Genomic DNA, 17,768 nt, shown 5'->3' on the forward strand with positions numbered 1-17,768 from the left:
TTAGGGAGGAATCAGCATCTTTATTGTATAAAAATGTGCATATAATGCCTTTCTTAGCTGGTGAGCAACAAGCGACAGCGAGTTTTAAGCTGCTGTCTGTTCCTGATCTTGCCCAATGTTTTCATTCTCTGTTGCAGCAGCCATATCGCCGGTGCTGTTGTTGGCCTCATTCATGAGATCTTGGTATTGTCTTTTGAAGAATCCCACCTACAACACAAACACAGTCATGCACTAATTGTGCAGGTGGTGGGTAGCAGACTGGACATTGGTGGTGAGTCCTACCTTATAGAGGACAGCCACTACGACTGCCAGCAGAACAAGTCCTCCAATGCCACCACCTAACACCAGTGGTAGGATGTTGACCTCCTTGTACAGTTCGATCTCAGTAGTCGCCTGTTTGAAAAACACCCAGAAGTGAGTACAGCACTCAGACGGTGGTTAATGGTGGGGTAGGACCTACCTGGCTATGGGTGTAGCGGTGCTGCGCTGTGGTAAAGAGATGGATGTACAGGTTCTCATCAAAACTGAGTGAAGCGGCACTGTTCACCTGCAGCTTTTTTTGTTTGGTCTAAAGATGAAGAGAGAGAGAGAGATAAAAATAGGATTTCTGCAGCAATTTTCCACTTCATGATGTCAGCACTTTTCAGAAGTTTTATTGTAATGCTACTTTTTTGCAGTTTAGTGGTTTTTGCCAGCAGAGGGCAGCAATAAGTAGAGATTAAAGCTGGAGTTGCACTACCCGACTTGAAGTGAGAGAAAATGTCAATGTTAATGACTGCAGTTGCTGGATCTCGTTGTCTTAAAGATGTCAGATTACAGGAGTAGGAATCATAGGATATGACAGATTAGAAACTGGAAACTGTTCTGAGAAGTCGTGTAAAGTATTGCAAGCTGGAGACATTTTGATAGATGAGTAACATGCTGCCTAAAAGCATCAGCACCCATACAACTGTTTTCCTGGTGCGGGGTGTTCCACCTCCATCTCATCCTGTCTTTTTCCTTTTAATCTTGTGTTATTGTGACAAACCCGAGATACCAGACAGATAAGCATCTCCTAGGTTTTCACAGTCCAGCGTGTACCCACTTTGCTTCTTTCTTTTCACACGTCGTATTTCTGTTTTTTGAGAGATGACAACCAATCAGCACTCGGCCAGGAGTCTCTCTCTTTGACTTGGTGAATAAATCGTTATTTTCGTGACTGCTTGTAGACCCCTATGACCGAGACCCTGGGAATGTTGCACCATTCACCATGACTGGCAGTTAGGGGAGTGCATCACGACTCTCTGTGAATGACTGAAAAGAGCAGTTGATCTCATGTTGGGGGACTCCAGTCTAAGGCTGCATGGTCATATCTGACTTCTGCTTTTGACCCACACTCGACTTTTCTAACTGGAGGAGAACAACAACTTAAACTCGCCTTAATGATGGGCAATTCAAGGGATGATTCATTCTTTTTGAACAGATACTTTCATTAAGTCATTCAGTAGAGTGCAATACTAATGCTATGGTTCATGTGAAGTTAGAGCGAAAACAGTCGGGCCGATTTATGATTCTCATGATTCTCTTTCTCTTAATGAATCTTTTGAGTTTGAATTGAATTATTAATGCCAAATGAGCGGTGTAATGTTTGTTCATTTGATTCTCAAATATAAATCGCTACCCTAGTATGAGTCGCACGACTCTAGTGCATCTGATTCTCGAGCAAAATCAAACTGGTGATTCACCAATGATTCTCTCATGCAGTTCATTATTAGAATGGTTTTAAACACAGTATGCACTACTGGTCAAAACTTTTAAAACACCTTAATTTTTCTTCAGATTTAATCAGTTGAATGACGTAAAATGTTGAAAAAGTAAGCAATACACTGGCAGAGGTTTAAATTTAAAATTTACATTCGCAAAAACTAAAAAAGGGAAATAGAAAAATATTACAAATGGTCCTCCTTACACCCTACGGCAGTTCTGCAGCAATTAAAGTAATAAAGCCTTGCTAGCTGAAGCAAACAATTTGCACAGGTGTCCCAACGTCTGTTGATTACTTAAAAGCCCTCTGTCTGTCGTAAAGCAGAGTTGGAACAGGCTGTGTTACTACACCCTCTGAGGTAGAACTTGGACAATACACTGGCATAAAACAAATCTATATAAATAAAATTCTTTTCGTGTTTGAAACGGAAATGACGTATGACCACGGGTAACGGAAATTACATATGACAACAGAACATTATTATAATATAGGAACTAATCACTTCGTTTGTGGACGCCATTTTTATATCGTCTTTACGAGTTGCTATTATTTGAGAGTTATTTTATTGAAAAGAAGTAAACACAAACACGCCAATCTATCCCATAGAAGTGCGCCCCGCGTCGCCCTCTCCCAGTCCTCCTCTCTGGACTCCAGTGCTGAGCCGTCCGCAGCCAGGCGCGTTCTCACAGAGAAAACTGCCACATTGTAACTTTTTTTTAATTCGCAGTACTTGATAGTACAAGAGATGAAGAAAACAGCTTTGCGTCTTTCTACTTTTTAACTGCACCGAGTTGTAAACAATGTGAAGACGAGACCGCCTTCAGCGGCGAGGGGTCGTAAGAACAAAGTGGATGCTGGGAAGCTCGGAATGTCTGGCTTTTCCTCCAGGTCAACAGCTTCACAGTTTCGGGCAGCGTCCTCTCTTCTCACACTGTTTGTCACACTTCAAGTGCCCCGTTGGCTCCTGGGACAGTGGAAATCTTTACGAATAAGTCTAATCGGCGCTATCGAAGCAGGAGTCTCTTGCTAAATTGCGATGCACGGCTACTTACTGTCCCTTAAGATGGATTCGGGTTACTAAAACCCCGCAACATTCAAGGTTGCTTTTGTGATGAATTCTTTTAAGAAGATGGAGGGTTTACATCTAAAAAGATGTACCGACCTCTTCATGTTAAGTATTGGACTTGGGAATTGTTTGGACCTTCTGCCCATTAAGCATGGAAAGGCAGCGTCTACATTTCTCAGAATAATTTTTCTCTTAATTCAAAGGCACATAGTGCGAGGTTGTCAAGCAGGTAGTTTGCCCAAAACCACTGCAGTAGTACTCAATGTATCTTTACTTCTTAAATGTTAATGTTTGATTGTTAAATAATTTATACGCTTTTTATATCTTCTTCAAATTCTTTTATCAAAATGTTTTACTACTTAATTAACATTTATATAATTTCTATATTATTGTAAATGCTCTTTATGTGTTCAAAAATAACATTGGTAATTAACAAACTTATTTTATAAATACTACATTTTATTTTTTTCACCTTGCACTCAGTGAGCGAAGCCACTGGGTAAATTCTCTAGTAGCAAATAAAAATTGAGTCAAGGAATCATTATGTGTACAGATTTTTTAGTTAGTGCCATATATACTCGCGTATAAGTCGGGTCTTGAAACCCAAAAAATCGATCCTAAAATCAGACCCCGACTTATACGCCCGTTCACAAATACGACACTTAATTTTTTTTTTTTTTTTTTAACATTTTGCCTCCTCCAATCTCGCATCAGTTTCTCAGATACATCAAATTGTGTTGTAGCAGCGCAGTTACCAATATCTTTAGTCACTTCAACGACTTTTAATTTAAAACCAGCTTCTTCTTTTCTTCTGATGGAACGCTCCATCGTAGATAAAGGGATTCTCTTATGATAACCACGAAACAGTGCAATCGTCACCTCGGAATAGTTTGGGTATTACCAAATGGTCACGTAGACACAGTACATAGAAAACAAAAGCAGTGTGCTCTCTGGTTACTCTCTCAGATGGGCATTAGCATATCATAATCTCTTGGACCAGTAGCGTGAATTTTGTGCATTCAACTTATACGACCGACATTATAAATTACCGGAAATTATACTGTAAAGTCAAGCCCCGACTTATTTGCAGTAGAACTTAAGAGTATATACGGTAGTTCTTTGTTTTTCCTGGTATGGAGTTTAGTGAACTGAAACAGGAAGAATGTAGGCAGCCAGTAGTTTCACTCTGTTCTATGGTGTTCAGTGCCATTATATCTTTGTCAACTCTTAAACGTCTATTAAAGCACAAGATGTTTCACCGTAAACACTTTGATGATGTTGCAGTTCCTCTTCCGGTTCACTGAACTGTATGCCAGAAAAAAAGGGAATTAGAAATGGACTACAAGGGGGAAAAAATAAATTGTTTGAATGAATTAATAATCCTTTTGTTCAAATAATTCATGTGAATGGATTGCTAATTCTTTCAAATGGATTTTTTTTTTTTCTATAGTACGGAAATTATTTTTCCTACAATCCAAGTCATTATTTATGAGAGATTTGCTCAGTTCCTATTCAGTAGAATGTCAAACTGAATCATTACCCATGAATGAGTTGCACATTTCACGCTTATATGATTCTCAAACTGAATTCATACTCGCAGTCGTGTTGCATGATTCCCGTTCATTTGATTCTCAAACATTACTTGCAAGTGATTTGCACAATTCTCATTCGTTTGATTCTTGAACTGTATCATTCCATGCAAACAAGCCTCACAGTTTTTGTTCTTTTGATTCTTGGTCTTAATATTTACGCCCAATTCTCAAATATTTTTTTTATGGAAACAGGTCGCAAAATTCTCATTCATTTAATTCTTGAACTAAATCAAACCTGTGACACTCAGGTAATTTACGAAATACATAGCAAATCCCAAAACCCAGGCATTGCTGACATTGAGGAAATTTGTCCGGCAGAATTCCAAAGTTTTAAATATGCATTTTTCACTGTTGTTCACGCTTGTTTCTCCTCTGTCTAATGCATAATTTAAAAAAATCACCATGGCAGGATTTTGAATTATTTGATTATATATTTATGATTTATCCAAGGGGAATCCCTGTAAATGATTTGATTCACTTGGATGGGTAGTTTGCAATAATCAAATCGATAAAGTGAATTGTAATGCCTATCACAAGTTTAGAATGTCTGTTTAAGCAAGTTTGACTACTCTAAAGTGCGGCTCTGGAGGATCAGGGCACATCTAACACTTGAGATGTACCACTTGCATTGGCCACTAGATGGCAGCCCCATTCTTTGATTGGAGCTTGCTATTTTTTTGCGGTGGCCTGTATCAGGCAGACCATGAAGCTGACCTGTCCAATCCAGGCTGAGGTCATGTTTCCAACCATTCTCAATGTAACTGGCTTCCGGATATCTAGGTTTTCAAAGGGGCAGATGAAGACCTTACAGACAGCGATAGTGCAGTCCTGGTGAAGTAGAAAAACAGGTTAGTTAAATGGGGGGGTGGGGGGGATTGTGTTGTCTGATAACTGATCTATGAGACTCATTTCTTAAACACCAATCAGCCCTTGACAGAATAACTTGCCACTTTTGTGTCTTTCTTCATCATCTTCTTTATCTCCGCAGCAGTGGTGGTTCGGGGTGTATCTAGTGTCTCGGTACAATTGGTTTCCTGTGGGAACAAGATAATGCCAATGTCAGTCTAATGTCTCCCTTAAAACAAATGTGTCAGTCTAGACAGGTCACCACTTGACTGTTGACCAGATGATGGAGTCTCTTTGGAGCTCCACTGAGACAACTGTGAGCTTTTCACCTCACAGTGTGGTTCTACTTCAGTCTGTCAGAGCTCAGCACAGTTGAGCATCCACCACCGACAGGTTTGGCAATGCTACAGAAAGCTCTGGTGAGTTTGCCGGAAAGCATTGTAGCACGATGAACATCATAACTTCTCAATTATTTCCTAAACCCCATCGTAACTAAAGTGGCACATTAAATCCTTTCAAGTCTATGTGCTTCTTAATCCCAGCTATTAGGTGCAAGTGATGAGGAAAATGGGCCAGTTTTGATTTACATATAGTTTTGTAAAACTGACATTAAAACTAATTTTGTAGGTGAACCCAATGGGGGTTTCAAAGGATTTTTTTTAAGGGTTTAAGACAACTAATCCTACTCCCTAAAGCATTGTTCACACTTCCGTGTTTCCCTTTGTTCTTTTCTTTGAACTACGTAAAACATGCAGTCTGCTCCACACCAGTAAAATCAGTTCGATTTCTGCCTCTCGTTCACAGGAGGAGTGCAATGCATTTTTTTTTTTAAATAGGTGAAATGCCCCATAATGTACACACCAAAACACGCTATTGTGCACATCAAGCGTTTTTTGTACAGGAAACTCCATATGCGGAAACTCGTCACCATCGCCAAACAAGTTTATTTTTACCTGGGACTACCAGGTTCAGTTTTATGATTTCCAAAACAAACGGGCATCTCACTTGTTGGGTTTCCAGACTGCTCCACAGCTCCTTGTCGCCCAGTCGGATCGGAATTTTCAGAACAGCAGTGAAGGAGACCTCCCTTAATCCTGTATTCTCCACCTATGGAGAGGATAGCAAAATTGCAGCATTTAGAAAGTCGTTATGTAGGAAACCTGGGAATAGCTTTAATGAGGATCACTTCCATGGAGGAGAGAAATAAAGTTTTATGACGATGAGGGTTCTAGAGGCTGAGAGACTTCATGTCCAGTGTAAAATTACCAAGGTGGTGTGTAAAATGAACACCAAATAGCCCAATGTGTAGGAAGAAAGATCTGAAGAACATCTAGAGTTGGCATCAAGGCTTTGTATTTTAAATGGAGAGTTTGAGATCTCTTGTGCAGTTTGAACAATGTCACCGTTAGCCCTTTTTGGGAAATGGGTGTACCTCGTATATGTGCTCCACTGCCTGGGTTATGTCTTCTCGTCCCATGGAAAAGTTGATGTACCTTGTTGTTTCCTGGACCCTTTGGAGGAACACAAACAATGGAGTTTGGTTTTTAGGCTCAAAATACCAAATTCCACACCATATTTGGTTTAGTGTGACCTGCCCCAGTGAGACTTAGTGATAGGTCCAATGGCTCTCCAAATCATGCGAGTGTCTGAAGATCTCCACCCAGCTTGCCCTCGAAGGAGATGACCTTTTGAGGTGCTGCTAGTGCCTCATGTGGGATACACCTCAAAGTGACTGTGGGCCACTTGTCGGGTCACCCAATCTCAGTCAGGTCACCCCAGGAATATGTCTGCATATACAAGTCTTAGCTAACCGAGGTGGATACTCACTTGTTCTTCACCAGGATGTTGATGGCATATTTCACTGGAATTTCCATGCTGTAGAATCTCTCATTGCCCTGGTGCACCTTATTCTCGCTTTAAAATAGGAAGACACAAGAGCAGATTATACCAGCGGAAGAGAGACAAGTGCGAAAGAGTTGTCACCGTGCTAAACCCATTTTGGTTTCTGGGAGGAATTCTTAACACCTAAATTAGAAGGAAATGTAAATTCCAACCATTGATTTCATTACCGAATAGTAATGGGAAGTGATCCTAAATGTTTGGGCTTGAGAAGCTAGTGACCAACAGAAATTTGGAGAAGACAAGTATAGAACTGAAGCGTATAGTAAATGTGAAGTGAATTGTGTGACAACTCGAGGCAGGGTAGTACAAGTAATATCACTGGGCTACACTCTAGGAAATGCTGGTTCTTTAACGGCACTATAAGGTTCTTTACTGGATTGTGTGGTTCCTAATAGAAATATTGCTTCACCAAACACCATTTCATTCTGGGTCGGGTTCTTTGTGCTTTTGATAAACTTCCCAATGTGTAGAAAAAAAGCAAAATCTTTAATGTATGGTAGACTGCCAAGCAGGACACTAACAGATTAAGAAATCCTGAGCTTTGCCTCTGTTACTGGATGTATGCAGCAAGAGACCCTTGAATATCATGACCCACTGGTATTTCACAAATCTGTTTCACTCCCTTCATAGCTATTCACTGTAATTTCTTTCTGGAACCTTCATGTGGATGGGTCTTTTGGGAATCAAAGGTGGTTCCCCCATGGCATCACCCTGAAGAAACACTCTGGCACCTTCATTTTTAATAGTGTAGGTGGGAAAAATGCATCCTCCAAAAATTTAGAGAGCACTTCCGTAGCAGCCTGTAGGAAAATGGAGAACAACTCTATCAGGTGGTATGTCACAGGCGTGAGCGGGAGAACTGAGCAACTACAAGAAATTTGAGAATATTCACAGGGTTGATCGCAGTAGCTGCACACTTCTGTTGCGATACTGATGAACTGCTATGGATGTAATGTGACATTTTGAGGCTAAATGTCACCATTGAGAATTTTGTGCAAGGTCCCTGTCCCCTTAACCGAGAGGGACTGGCTGCAAACTTTGGAACTTGGAGTCTGAAAACATCACAGAAAATACGATTCTAGGTTTTGATTCAATATTTTGGAAGGGAACATCGATGGAAGCAATGTCATTGGTCACAGCTACAAGATCTCACCCCTACCAAAAATGATGAAAATAAATGTAAAGAAATACATTTATAGGTTTGGATTGGGAATTTTGGATAGGAATGTCTATGGAAGAACTTGTATTGTCAAAACTACAAAATATGTCATCAACTGAAAATGTCAAGATGTCCTTGAACAAGCAGTTTCCCTTCTGTTGGAATCTGGGATTACCTTGGGATGGAATTAGAAAAACTAAACAAAATCAATTACCTTGTGGCAAGTGCAGAAATGTTCACAGCTCTGTTGAATTCCGCATTCTGGGCAACATCAAATGTGACTATAAAGAGAACCTGGAAAATAGAGGGTGACTGTGAGGTTATGTGGCATCCAGATGTGGAGAACCTTTAATCAAGAAGACTTTCTTGAAAGGGGTCAAGCAAAGTATTGTTTGTCCCTATAAAGGGCAGAGACCTACCTTGGCACCAGCCCTGAACACTGGCTTGTTAATTGCACACGAACTGGACATCGTCACGTCGCCTTCCTTTCCTGGTGTTGAGTCACAGTGAACTGTTGTCCTTCTGTCTGCCTACAGAAACCCAAACCAATTCAAAAACAGACCTGCGCTCTCATGCTTTGAGTGCAGTTAATAGAAGATATTGGGTAACCGCTGATTTCCTCTCATGGTTATCCAAAATTGTCTTCACAATTTACACTACCCAAGGAGAGTTCCTCCTGTCTTTTTTTGCTCACCTGAAGCACAGTGGCACGCCGATAAGATAAATCTGAAGGAAAAGTGAATGTCACCACCGTGTTGTAGGAATCCTCGTTATCGTTCTGTATCGAAACCGTCAGATTTAAAATGGGGGAGATGCCCACACCAAGAAAAGAATCCCTGTGGAGAATAAAAGCAGGCTTCTTTTTGGAATTCTGCACACTTTGTCGTCAACTTTTGTCTTTTTGGAATTCATTTCATGTAATTAAGAATTAGGGTTTTCTCGGTTGGCACCAAAGTCCAATGGTATTGCACTGCTCCCTCCCTGGTCACCATCTGGGTGAATATTTCACAATCCCCCTGTGGCTGTTTGGGTTTTTTTTTCCAGCTACACACTTTTTTCCCCTATGCTGGTTTGGGTAACTCTCTTAGGGCGGACATCGACATTTGTTGACACAAACGGTTGAGGGCAGGTGTAGACTAAAGTCGATATCCAAGGACAGAGGGTGGGGGAAAAAAAAAAGGTGAAAACGTTGATAAAACTCACTGTTACGTCATAGGTAGACCTTTGCTAGGAGGACCATTAGACTCATTGGCTTGACGTCGAATCCCTGCACGTGTGCAAGGAGCGTGGAGAAAACAACGTCGAAAATGGCATCGACATTGGGCGAGGGAGTGAAGTGAATATGCAAAGCAAAATACTCTGTGCATATTATTTATTTATTTATGACTTATTATTGCTGAATCGGACTTTGACTTATTAATTTTGATGCAAGTGATCAGTAGATCGAAAATGAACATCCGGTACCTGCATCAGCTAATCAGTCCCTAGCTGATCATGCAGCTGCAGTGCCTATGACAATGCTCACCTTGGGAGGACTACCTTTATCAGCGATCTGTGGGAGGCAAGCTGGCAATGGGACTTCAAACATCACAACATGCTGATGGACACTGCGGATTACCAGTCATTCTACTGGTTCATGCTGTTTTTTTTCCAGAAAGTGCCTGTCGGCTTATGAGTCACGAGACCAACAGGCATGTAATAAGAATTTACATGCTGGAGAGTCTCATGGAGCATACAACAGACATTTGGCAAACATAAGCATTTTATATTGATTTATGTGTGAAATGATTTATGTGTGAAACTATTACTTTGTGTGCTTTTTTTGGAAAAAATAATCAGCCCTGGGACAAACGGGGAAAAATAAAAACAATTGGCGCTAAAAGAGTTAATTTGTCACCCCCAATTAGTCTGCTTATGGGTGTGCCCTCTTGACACACTGGCAACTCATCCACATTCAGTTCTTGTTTCTCTACCCTCTCAGTATATTAATCAGGTTTAGGAAATGAATGGTTGGGGTGCTTTATGCAGTGGCCTGCCCACAATTCTACAAGAAGAGTCTTTTGGACAATAGATTGATGGATAGATCATTAGAGGAATGACCTGTGGTGTTACTGCTATTGCGTGAGAGGCCTTCTCTTGGATCTATGGAGAAGATGTGCTCCGACACCCTCTGATGTTTTTGCTACATTTTAAAAATAAGAACGACTGCATACCACTACACAACGTATGGAAGCTACCTTACTGCAGTCCTCGTTTTAGCCTGACCAGAGGCAAGGAGGGTGGCCATCTCCATTACTATGTGAGTTTTGGATTCCACCTAACACTTGCAAGAACATATTTTGTGAACCTTGTAGGACAATGTGGCATTGCCCACTTTTTTTGTAACATAGCACCAGAGACTTAGAGGAGTAACTTCAGCCTCATTGCTGGCATTTTATTGAGCCTACATGTGACTTTCACTGATGCTACACAAGGAATGTGACTCTTTGGAATGCGCTTCCTTGGTCCCCATCTTATAAGATGGCATCAATACAGTTCTGTCTATTAAGCTGAATTACCGGCACTGGCTCAGAGATATTGTAATGTTTTGCACCAGGATGAGTGAGGAAAATGATCATAATTCATCTAACTTTGATGGACTGAACTTTTCACCATTTATCAGCCAAGAGGAACCAATGGCAAAATGTCCACCCGTTTCTTTGTAATCCGGTGTAAGTACTAGTTCCTCGCGACCCAGATTTGGCTTCTGCTGTACAGTAGCAAACCTACTCCCTAGAAAAGGCTGGAGTCGCCCCTTAACTCCAAAGGGTATGCATTGCTGGATCCATAGAGTGGAAGGCCATCCATTAATGGAGCTGAATGTCTGTGCCACACTAAAGGATAATGAGGTACAAAAGAGGCGATATGAAAAAAATATAAATTTCCCCTTTGGATTAATAAAGTTGATGTAATTTAATCTAAAAGCAAAGTGTCCATCTCACTGGAGACAAGATCTGACTGATCTTCATACCGTATGCTAGCAAAAGAGAAACCCAGCAAGTGAAGCCTTAAAGAATTTCCATCCTCCTCCCAGAATTGTGTATCATTGTAGGTGCATCATCTGGAGGGCAGCGGTCTCCTGAGATGGAGGAGCAAAACCTACATAATAGACCAGCAAGAAGTGTGAAACTTGGTGAGTGACAGTCTTCAGCCATGACCACAACCTACCCAGTGGTATTGAAGCTCAGCTGAAGGAAGTCAATGCATTCTTGGTCTGGACCGCAGTTTTTCTCAAAGCTCAGCTGGAAAAAAAAAAAAAAAACGGAAGCCACTGTTGAAGTGAATTTGTCACACCAGCCTTCAGTCATGGAGCCATGTAACTGAAATAGTCAATTGTGAATTCCAACCACTTGACCTTTGAAGGTCTCTTGCTTTTCGAAGTCTAAATTTTATCCACTTAACCTTTTCAGGTCGGACTGAGACAATTGTTGTAGGTGGTACACACGCATCTTAAACGGAAATGCTTGAACCGGAATTATCTGGACATTTACACTCCCCCACTAGTTTTATGTCATGGCACAGGTGGCACCTCCATCATATCTCTACGTTGACGATTATAATGGATGGCATGCCTATAAAACAAAGGTGAGGTTGTGGACTTAGAGTTGTTGAAACGAGTGCTGTCATCAGAGTGCGGTAGAGATAAGCACAATCCACAGAGTGGCAACCCACCTTGCAACCCATCACGACCCAATACTATCATAAACAAGAACAGTTTGCATCCCACCAGTGGCAGACTGTGAGCCATCGCAGTTCATATCACCACTCCATTTTGGTAATGTATGTTAATGTCACAAACGTATTAAACCCCAAAAGTGTTGACTTCATTGTATTTTAGTTCCCTTTTAAGAGGGCCAATGCTGCGTATTTGCATTGAAGAACTTTTTTTTTCTTTTCCCTCAGTTTATATCGTCACTTCTCAGGATTAGAAACCAAAGTGCGATAAAAACGTGGAGGTGATTCACTCGCTGTGTACACAAAGCCCTAAATCTCACGTCTACAGTCAATTCATCGTCTAACGGTTTGACACAACATGGTTTGCTTGAAGACTCTGCAAATGTGACACATTTCAAAAAGGAACGAGTTTTTGGGAAACGGTGGGATTTTTTTTTTTGCCCATGATGATTAATGACTAATGAAGCAATTTAGACTCCCAAGAGCCGTTTGGTTTTCCTAACATAATCGGGACTATTGACAGCACTCACTGCAATAGGGCCACCTAGCGAGAAAGACGCTGCTTTTGTTAACTGTGATTACCGACACTCCATTAACACACAAACCAGCTGTGATGTCAAGATGAGACTGGCAAACTTCATGGCTCGGTGGCCCGGGTCAATCCATGATTCATTTACTTTGAGGCAAAGTAGCATTGATCAGATGACTTGCTGAGGGTGCTGTACGTGATGGCTGACATGTTGGTAGGGTAGCTGGCTGAACCCTTGATGATTCATGTGGCCAGTGCCAAGTAACAGTGGCAACCCACTCTGACGTGAGCACCTTATGCTTTTCCCCAACCCTGTACTTCAGTGCCATGTGGGGCTCGCCATAGGTGGAGATGGCAAAGTCTTGATGCATTGGGTGGTAAGCTGCTCTTATATCCAATGAAGACCTGCAGCATTGTGATTGCATACAGTATGTATGAGGCTAATTAGCATCCTACATATATGGATGTTTCAGGGGGGCAACCGGGTGGACCTTGAGGTGTATTCATGTGTGCACATTTAAAAGAAATTTGTGGTTTATAAGGTTAAATTGTGCACAGATGTGCACATGACAGGTTTTATAAATCTGATTTTTAACGTATCAATATTTTATAAGTGAGACTCCAGGTCTGCAGTTCCTCACACATTGTCACCTTTTGTGCCCCTGATAACTACAGTTTGGCCATCTCGGTTTGATGCATGGCCTAGCAGGTATTTGGGCACCCAGTCACTAACTCTTAGAGAAAACAGTGAGACAGAGACACTTACTGGGAAGAGGAGTTTGGTTTTGGAGTCCATGTCCAAGACAGGCTGCAGTCCTGAGGCTGATGGGATTGGCTCTCCCACCAACGTGAAGATCAGCTCATTTGTGATGGCAATGAGGAAGTCGTCAGGACAGTTCTGGGGAAAGAGTCAGAGAGAGAGCGCTTAGACAGCCATGCCAAAGATTTTCAGAACACATAACACTGTTGTTTGTGTAACCTAGGAATGTCATTATAGGAAGCCATCTGTGACTAATGCAGGGGACCTGCTACAGTTCACAAATTCACAATTTATCTCAGGACTGCCATATGTAGCTGCCACAGTATGTTTTCCCTGCTGTAAACTGGCACCCATCTCCAGGCTTTTGTTCCTGGGCTTCTACTCAGTGATAATGAGAGAAGCTCTGGACATCCGTGGCTCCGAACTGGACTTGAGGCTACAGAAAACAAAGGGGTAGTTTTGGGTGAGGCATTAACGTGTTATCATGAAAACGTGAGGTGCTGCTCACCGGTGGACTCTGGTCCCAGTCATTTAAAATTAAACTTCAAGAGTGACATGATGCCTTGTGAATCATTATCCTGACTCTCACCTTTCCTTCAGTCGGGTTGTATCCTTAGTGTGAATGTGGGCACCTTGTTTCTTGTCTTCTTTGCTCACCTTGTTTTTCCCTGATGTTGTCTTACTTATGGATCTAAGCGGAGACTGTTTCTGTATTCCAAGACCTGACCTTATTGAGAAGCCACTCAGTACCAAGTCTAACTGTCCTTCCACCGAGAGCTCATTTAACTTAATCTGACTAAGAACATTGGACATCCAGTAGATAGAGAGAGAGAGAGACTATGTACAATATATAAATATTTTAGTGTAGTTGGCAAGATTAGAGAGATAGCTACCTAGCTAGACAGCTAGCTAGCTAGATACTGTAAGGCACTACAAACAATAGATAGATAGAGAGAGAGAATCTATCTATCTATCTATCTATCTATCTATCTATAGTTATTTTAGCATAGTCGGCAGGATAAGAGAGATAGCTGCCTAGCTAGCTAGACAGATACTGAAAAACTCTACATATGATTGATTGATAGATAGATACACAAGAGACTACATACGAAAGATAGAAAGCTAGGTAGAAACTGAAGACACTACATACGATAAATAGATAGACTACCCATCTGTCTCTCTGTCTATGTACAATATATAACTATTTTAGTGTAGTCAGCAAGATTAGAGAGATAGCTACCTAGCTAGACAGCTAGCTAGATAGATACTGAAAGACATTACATACAATAGATAGGGAGACAGAAAATGAACTATGTACAATATGTAGTTATTTTAGTGTAGTCGGCAGGATTAGAGCTAGATACTGAAGAGACTACATATGATAGATAGATAGACTATCCACCTATCTCTCTCTATGTACAATATATAACTAAGTGTAGTCAGCAAGATTAGAGAGAGAGCTACCTATCTAGATAGATACTCAAAGACACTACATACAATAGATAGGGAGATAGAAAAAGAGATAATGTACAATATATGGTTATTTTAGCGTAGTTGGCAGGATTAGAGAGATAGCTAGATACTGAAAGACACTATATGCGATAGATAGATAGCTAGGTAGATACTGAAGACACTACATATGATTGACAGATAGATAAATAGATAGATACTGGGCACAAACCACTCACAGGTATGATTATATTGTGTTCCTTGCATGTTCTCCCGATTCCAGCCTTGAAAGTGCTGTTCACTTGTCGATTCCCTGGAGTGAAATGCGCCCTAAATCTTTGTCTCACTGAGTCCAGCGTCAGGTTATATGTGATGCTTGCAGACAGATTGGCTGTAAAAACAAGAGAAGAGGCCATTAGGGGGCACCAGAGTAACCACCAGCCTGGTGTATCTTCTATTGGCAGGTTCTTCCAAGCTACCAGAGTCTGTCTAAACATCTCCAAGTGAGATTTTCCTGTACAATCGGCTTCCCAGTCCCAGTCCGTATCTTGATATTACCCAAATAATGTAAATTACAGTAGTTCAAGTGAAAATATTCAGTCTATGTCTAACGGGTTCCCCATCACCAGAGACCCTGGATGCTTAGCTGAATGTAATGCAATGTGTGAAATTGAATTTTCAGTGAAGCTCTTGAGTTTTGCTTCACATAAAACTTAATGGTGTTGTCTATCCTGGTTGGACAAACACAGGCCATCTCTTTTCTGCCTTCCTTCTTTCCTTGCGGGCACATTGTAAGATTTGTTCTTCCAGGTGAAACCTCATTGGCTGTCAAACTACATGACTGGTGGAGCACAGGAGTGTGCCGCGACCGCCCCCAGCATGGTAAGATTTTCTACTGCTAAAACTTGCTGGAAAAGTCGTGAAGTGTGATGGGGGGTTTTAGGGTCAGAGGTCAAACCTCAGGCATATCACTTGCATTGGGGTAGAAAATAAATAAAGAAAAACATGAATTGTTTCTGCTGATAATCTGGGTATCTTGACACCAGTGATCTTTTTAAAAAATTAAACTCCTTGTGATCGACAGGATAAAGCGGTGATCCCATTGCCACACAAATTTAATTTGTAATGAATATAAAATCGATGCTTGTTTCCGACTAGAGGATGGTGTAAATAGGAATTTATACAAAGTGTGGGTTGTAAGAGCCGAGTAGATTGGGTTCTCGTTTGCTTGTTGTGTCTGCTTAGTTAAACCAGTGGAGTTTTCACCTGCATTGTCTTTGGTGACCTTAGTCATTATGAAGCACAACGTCATCTTGTGTTTGGACTCTTTGGCACAGTCTTCATCTTTGGTGTTAATTATCTCAGGCTGGAAAGCTGCCGTCACTTCAACCCCAAGCACTGGTCTTGATCTGCAGAGTGAATAAAAAAAGTGCCATGACGCCAGCCATCCTCATCAATATGGATGGTCGCTTCTGAAAAGTGTCATTCTGTTTGTCATGGGCGATTTGTGTAGGAGCAGCAGTAAAGTGCTGTTGAGGTGGAGATTCTTACCGGAGAACAATGACATTGCCTTTTGAGCCAATGGTCAGATCTGGCATTTGATCTCCTGTCAGGTCCAGAATTCCATGAAGGGAGTGGCCAAATAATGTCAAGTCACCGGAGAGTTGCGATGCTTCAATTCTCTGCAACGTACAACACAGCCGGTTAATCCTCAGTCAGGATATCAACCAGAAGTGGCCGGGTGTAAATTAAAGAAATCAAACTGAGGAAGCCAATTATGCTTATGCAGAACGTGTGACCTTGGATGGAAGAAAAGGAAGGCCACACAAGATGGAAGGACCAGAAAAGGAAAAGGTTCAAAGAGTAAAACCAAAAGAACAACAGAAACAATCAATGGCAGAAAGTCAAAAAAGCCAGCAATCCAAAAAACAGATAAATAAAAGTCCACACCTTTCAAAAGAGCAAAAAACGACGGAGCAAACCGTCACTAAGATTCCAGTCCTTAAGTGTCTTAAACTGAAAATTCATCGGGTAGAGATTTACTGTTATCTAAAAGGCTTGGGTACCGAGCAACACCTGCCGCCATCTTGTATGTGTCTGCCACAGTGACCTCACACTCATACTTTATCCTGACTAGTCTCCCAGTTCCCCACAGCATGATGCTGCCACCACCATGCTTCACTGTAGGGATGGTATTGGCCTGGTGATGAGCGGTGCCTGGTTTCTTCCAAACGTGACGCCTGGCATTCACACCAAAGAGTTCAATCTTTGTCTCATCAGACCAGAGAATTTTCTTTCTCATGGTCTGAGAGTCCTTCAGGTGTCTTTTGGCAAACTCCAGGTGGGCTGCCATGTGCCTTTTACTAAGGAGTGGCTTCCGTCTGGCCACTCTACCATACAGGCCTGATTGGTGGATTGCTGCAGAGATGGTTGTCCTTTTGGAAGGTTCTCCTCTCTCCACAGAGGACCTCTGGAGCTCTGACAGAGTGACCATCGGGTTCTTGGTCACCTCCCTGACTAAGGCCCTTCTCCCCCAATCGCTCAGTTTAGATGGCTGGCCAGCTCTAGGAAGAGTCCTGGTGGTTTCGAACTTCTTCCACTTATGGATGATGGAGGCCACTGTGCTCATTGGGACCTTCAAAGCAGCAGAAATTTTTCTGTAACCTTCCCCAGATTTGTGCCTCGAGACAATCCTGTCTCGGAGGTCTACAGACAGTTCCTTTGACTTCATGCTTGGTTTGTGCTCTGACATGAACTGTCAACTGTGGGACCTTCTATAGACAGGTGTGTGCCTTTCCAAATCATGTCCAATCAACTGAATTTACCACAGGTGGACTCCAATGAAGCTGCAGAAACATCTCAAGGATGATCAAGGGAAACAGGAGGCACCTGAGCTCAATTTGGAGCTTCATGGCAAAGGCTGTGAATACTTATGGACATGTGCTTTCTCAATTTTTTTATTTTTAATAAATTTGCAAAAACCTCAAGTAAACTTTTTTTCACGTTG

At 41.6% G+C, this 17,768-nt stretch overlaps 1 protein-coding gene across 1 annotated transcript in view; it reads right to left on the reverse strand.

The window, feature by feature from the left end:
• Nucleotides 1-17,768, reverse strand: part of LOC114662236 (integrin alpha-X-like) — a 46,683-nt gene continuing 28,915 nt past the window's right edge. The window contains exons 14-28 of the mRNA XM_028815627.2: nt 16,313-16,443; nt 16,028-16,170; nt 15,001-15,152; nt 13,319-13,450; nt 11,517-11,590; nt 9,004-9,145; nt 8,729-8,839; nt 8,524-8,603; nt 7,076-7,162; nt 6,681-6,759; nt 6,254-6,355; nt 5,117-5,436; nt 461-568; nt 283-393; nt 1-207 (exon numbers count right to left, since the gene is read on the reverse strand). Of these exons, the coding sequence (XP_028671460.2) occupies nt 5,326-5,436; nt 6,254-6,355; nt 6,681-6,759; nt 7,076-7,162; nt 8,524-8,603; nt 8,729-8,839; nt 9,004-9,145; nt 11,517-11,590; nt 13,319-13,450; nt 15,001-15,152; nt 16,028-16,170; nt 16,313-16,443 (1,344 nt within the window). The 3' untranslated portion in view covers nt 1-207; nt 283-393; nt 461-568; nt 5,117-5,325. The remainder of the gene's footprint in view (nt 208-282; nt 394-460; nt 569-5,116; nt 5,437-6,253; nt 6,356-6,680; nt 6,760-7,075; nt 7,163-8,523; nt 8,604-8,728; nt 8,840-9,003; nt 9,146-11,516; nt 11,591-13,318; nt 13,451-15,000; nt 15,153-16,027; nt 16,171-16,312; nt 16,444-17,768) is intronic.

Source organism: Erpetoichthys calabaricus, chromosome 12 (assembly GCF_900747795.2).
Source record: "Erpetoichthys calabaricus chromosome 12, fErpCal1.3, whole genome shotgun sequence".
NCBI classification, from domain to species: domain Eukaryota; kingdom Metazoa; phylum Chordata; class Cladistia; order Polypteriformes; family Polypteridae; genus Erpetoichthys; species Erpetoichthys calabaricus.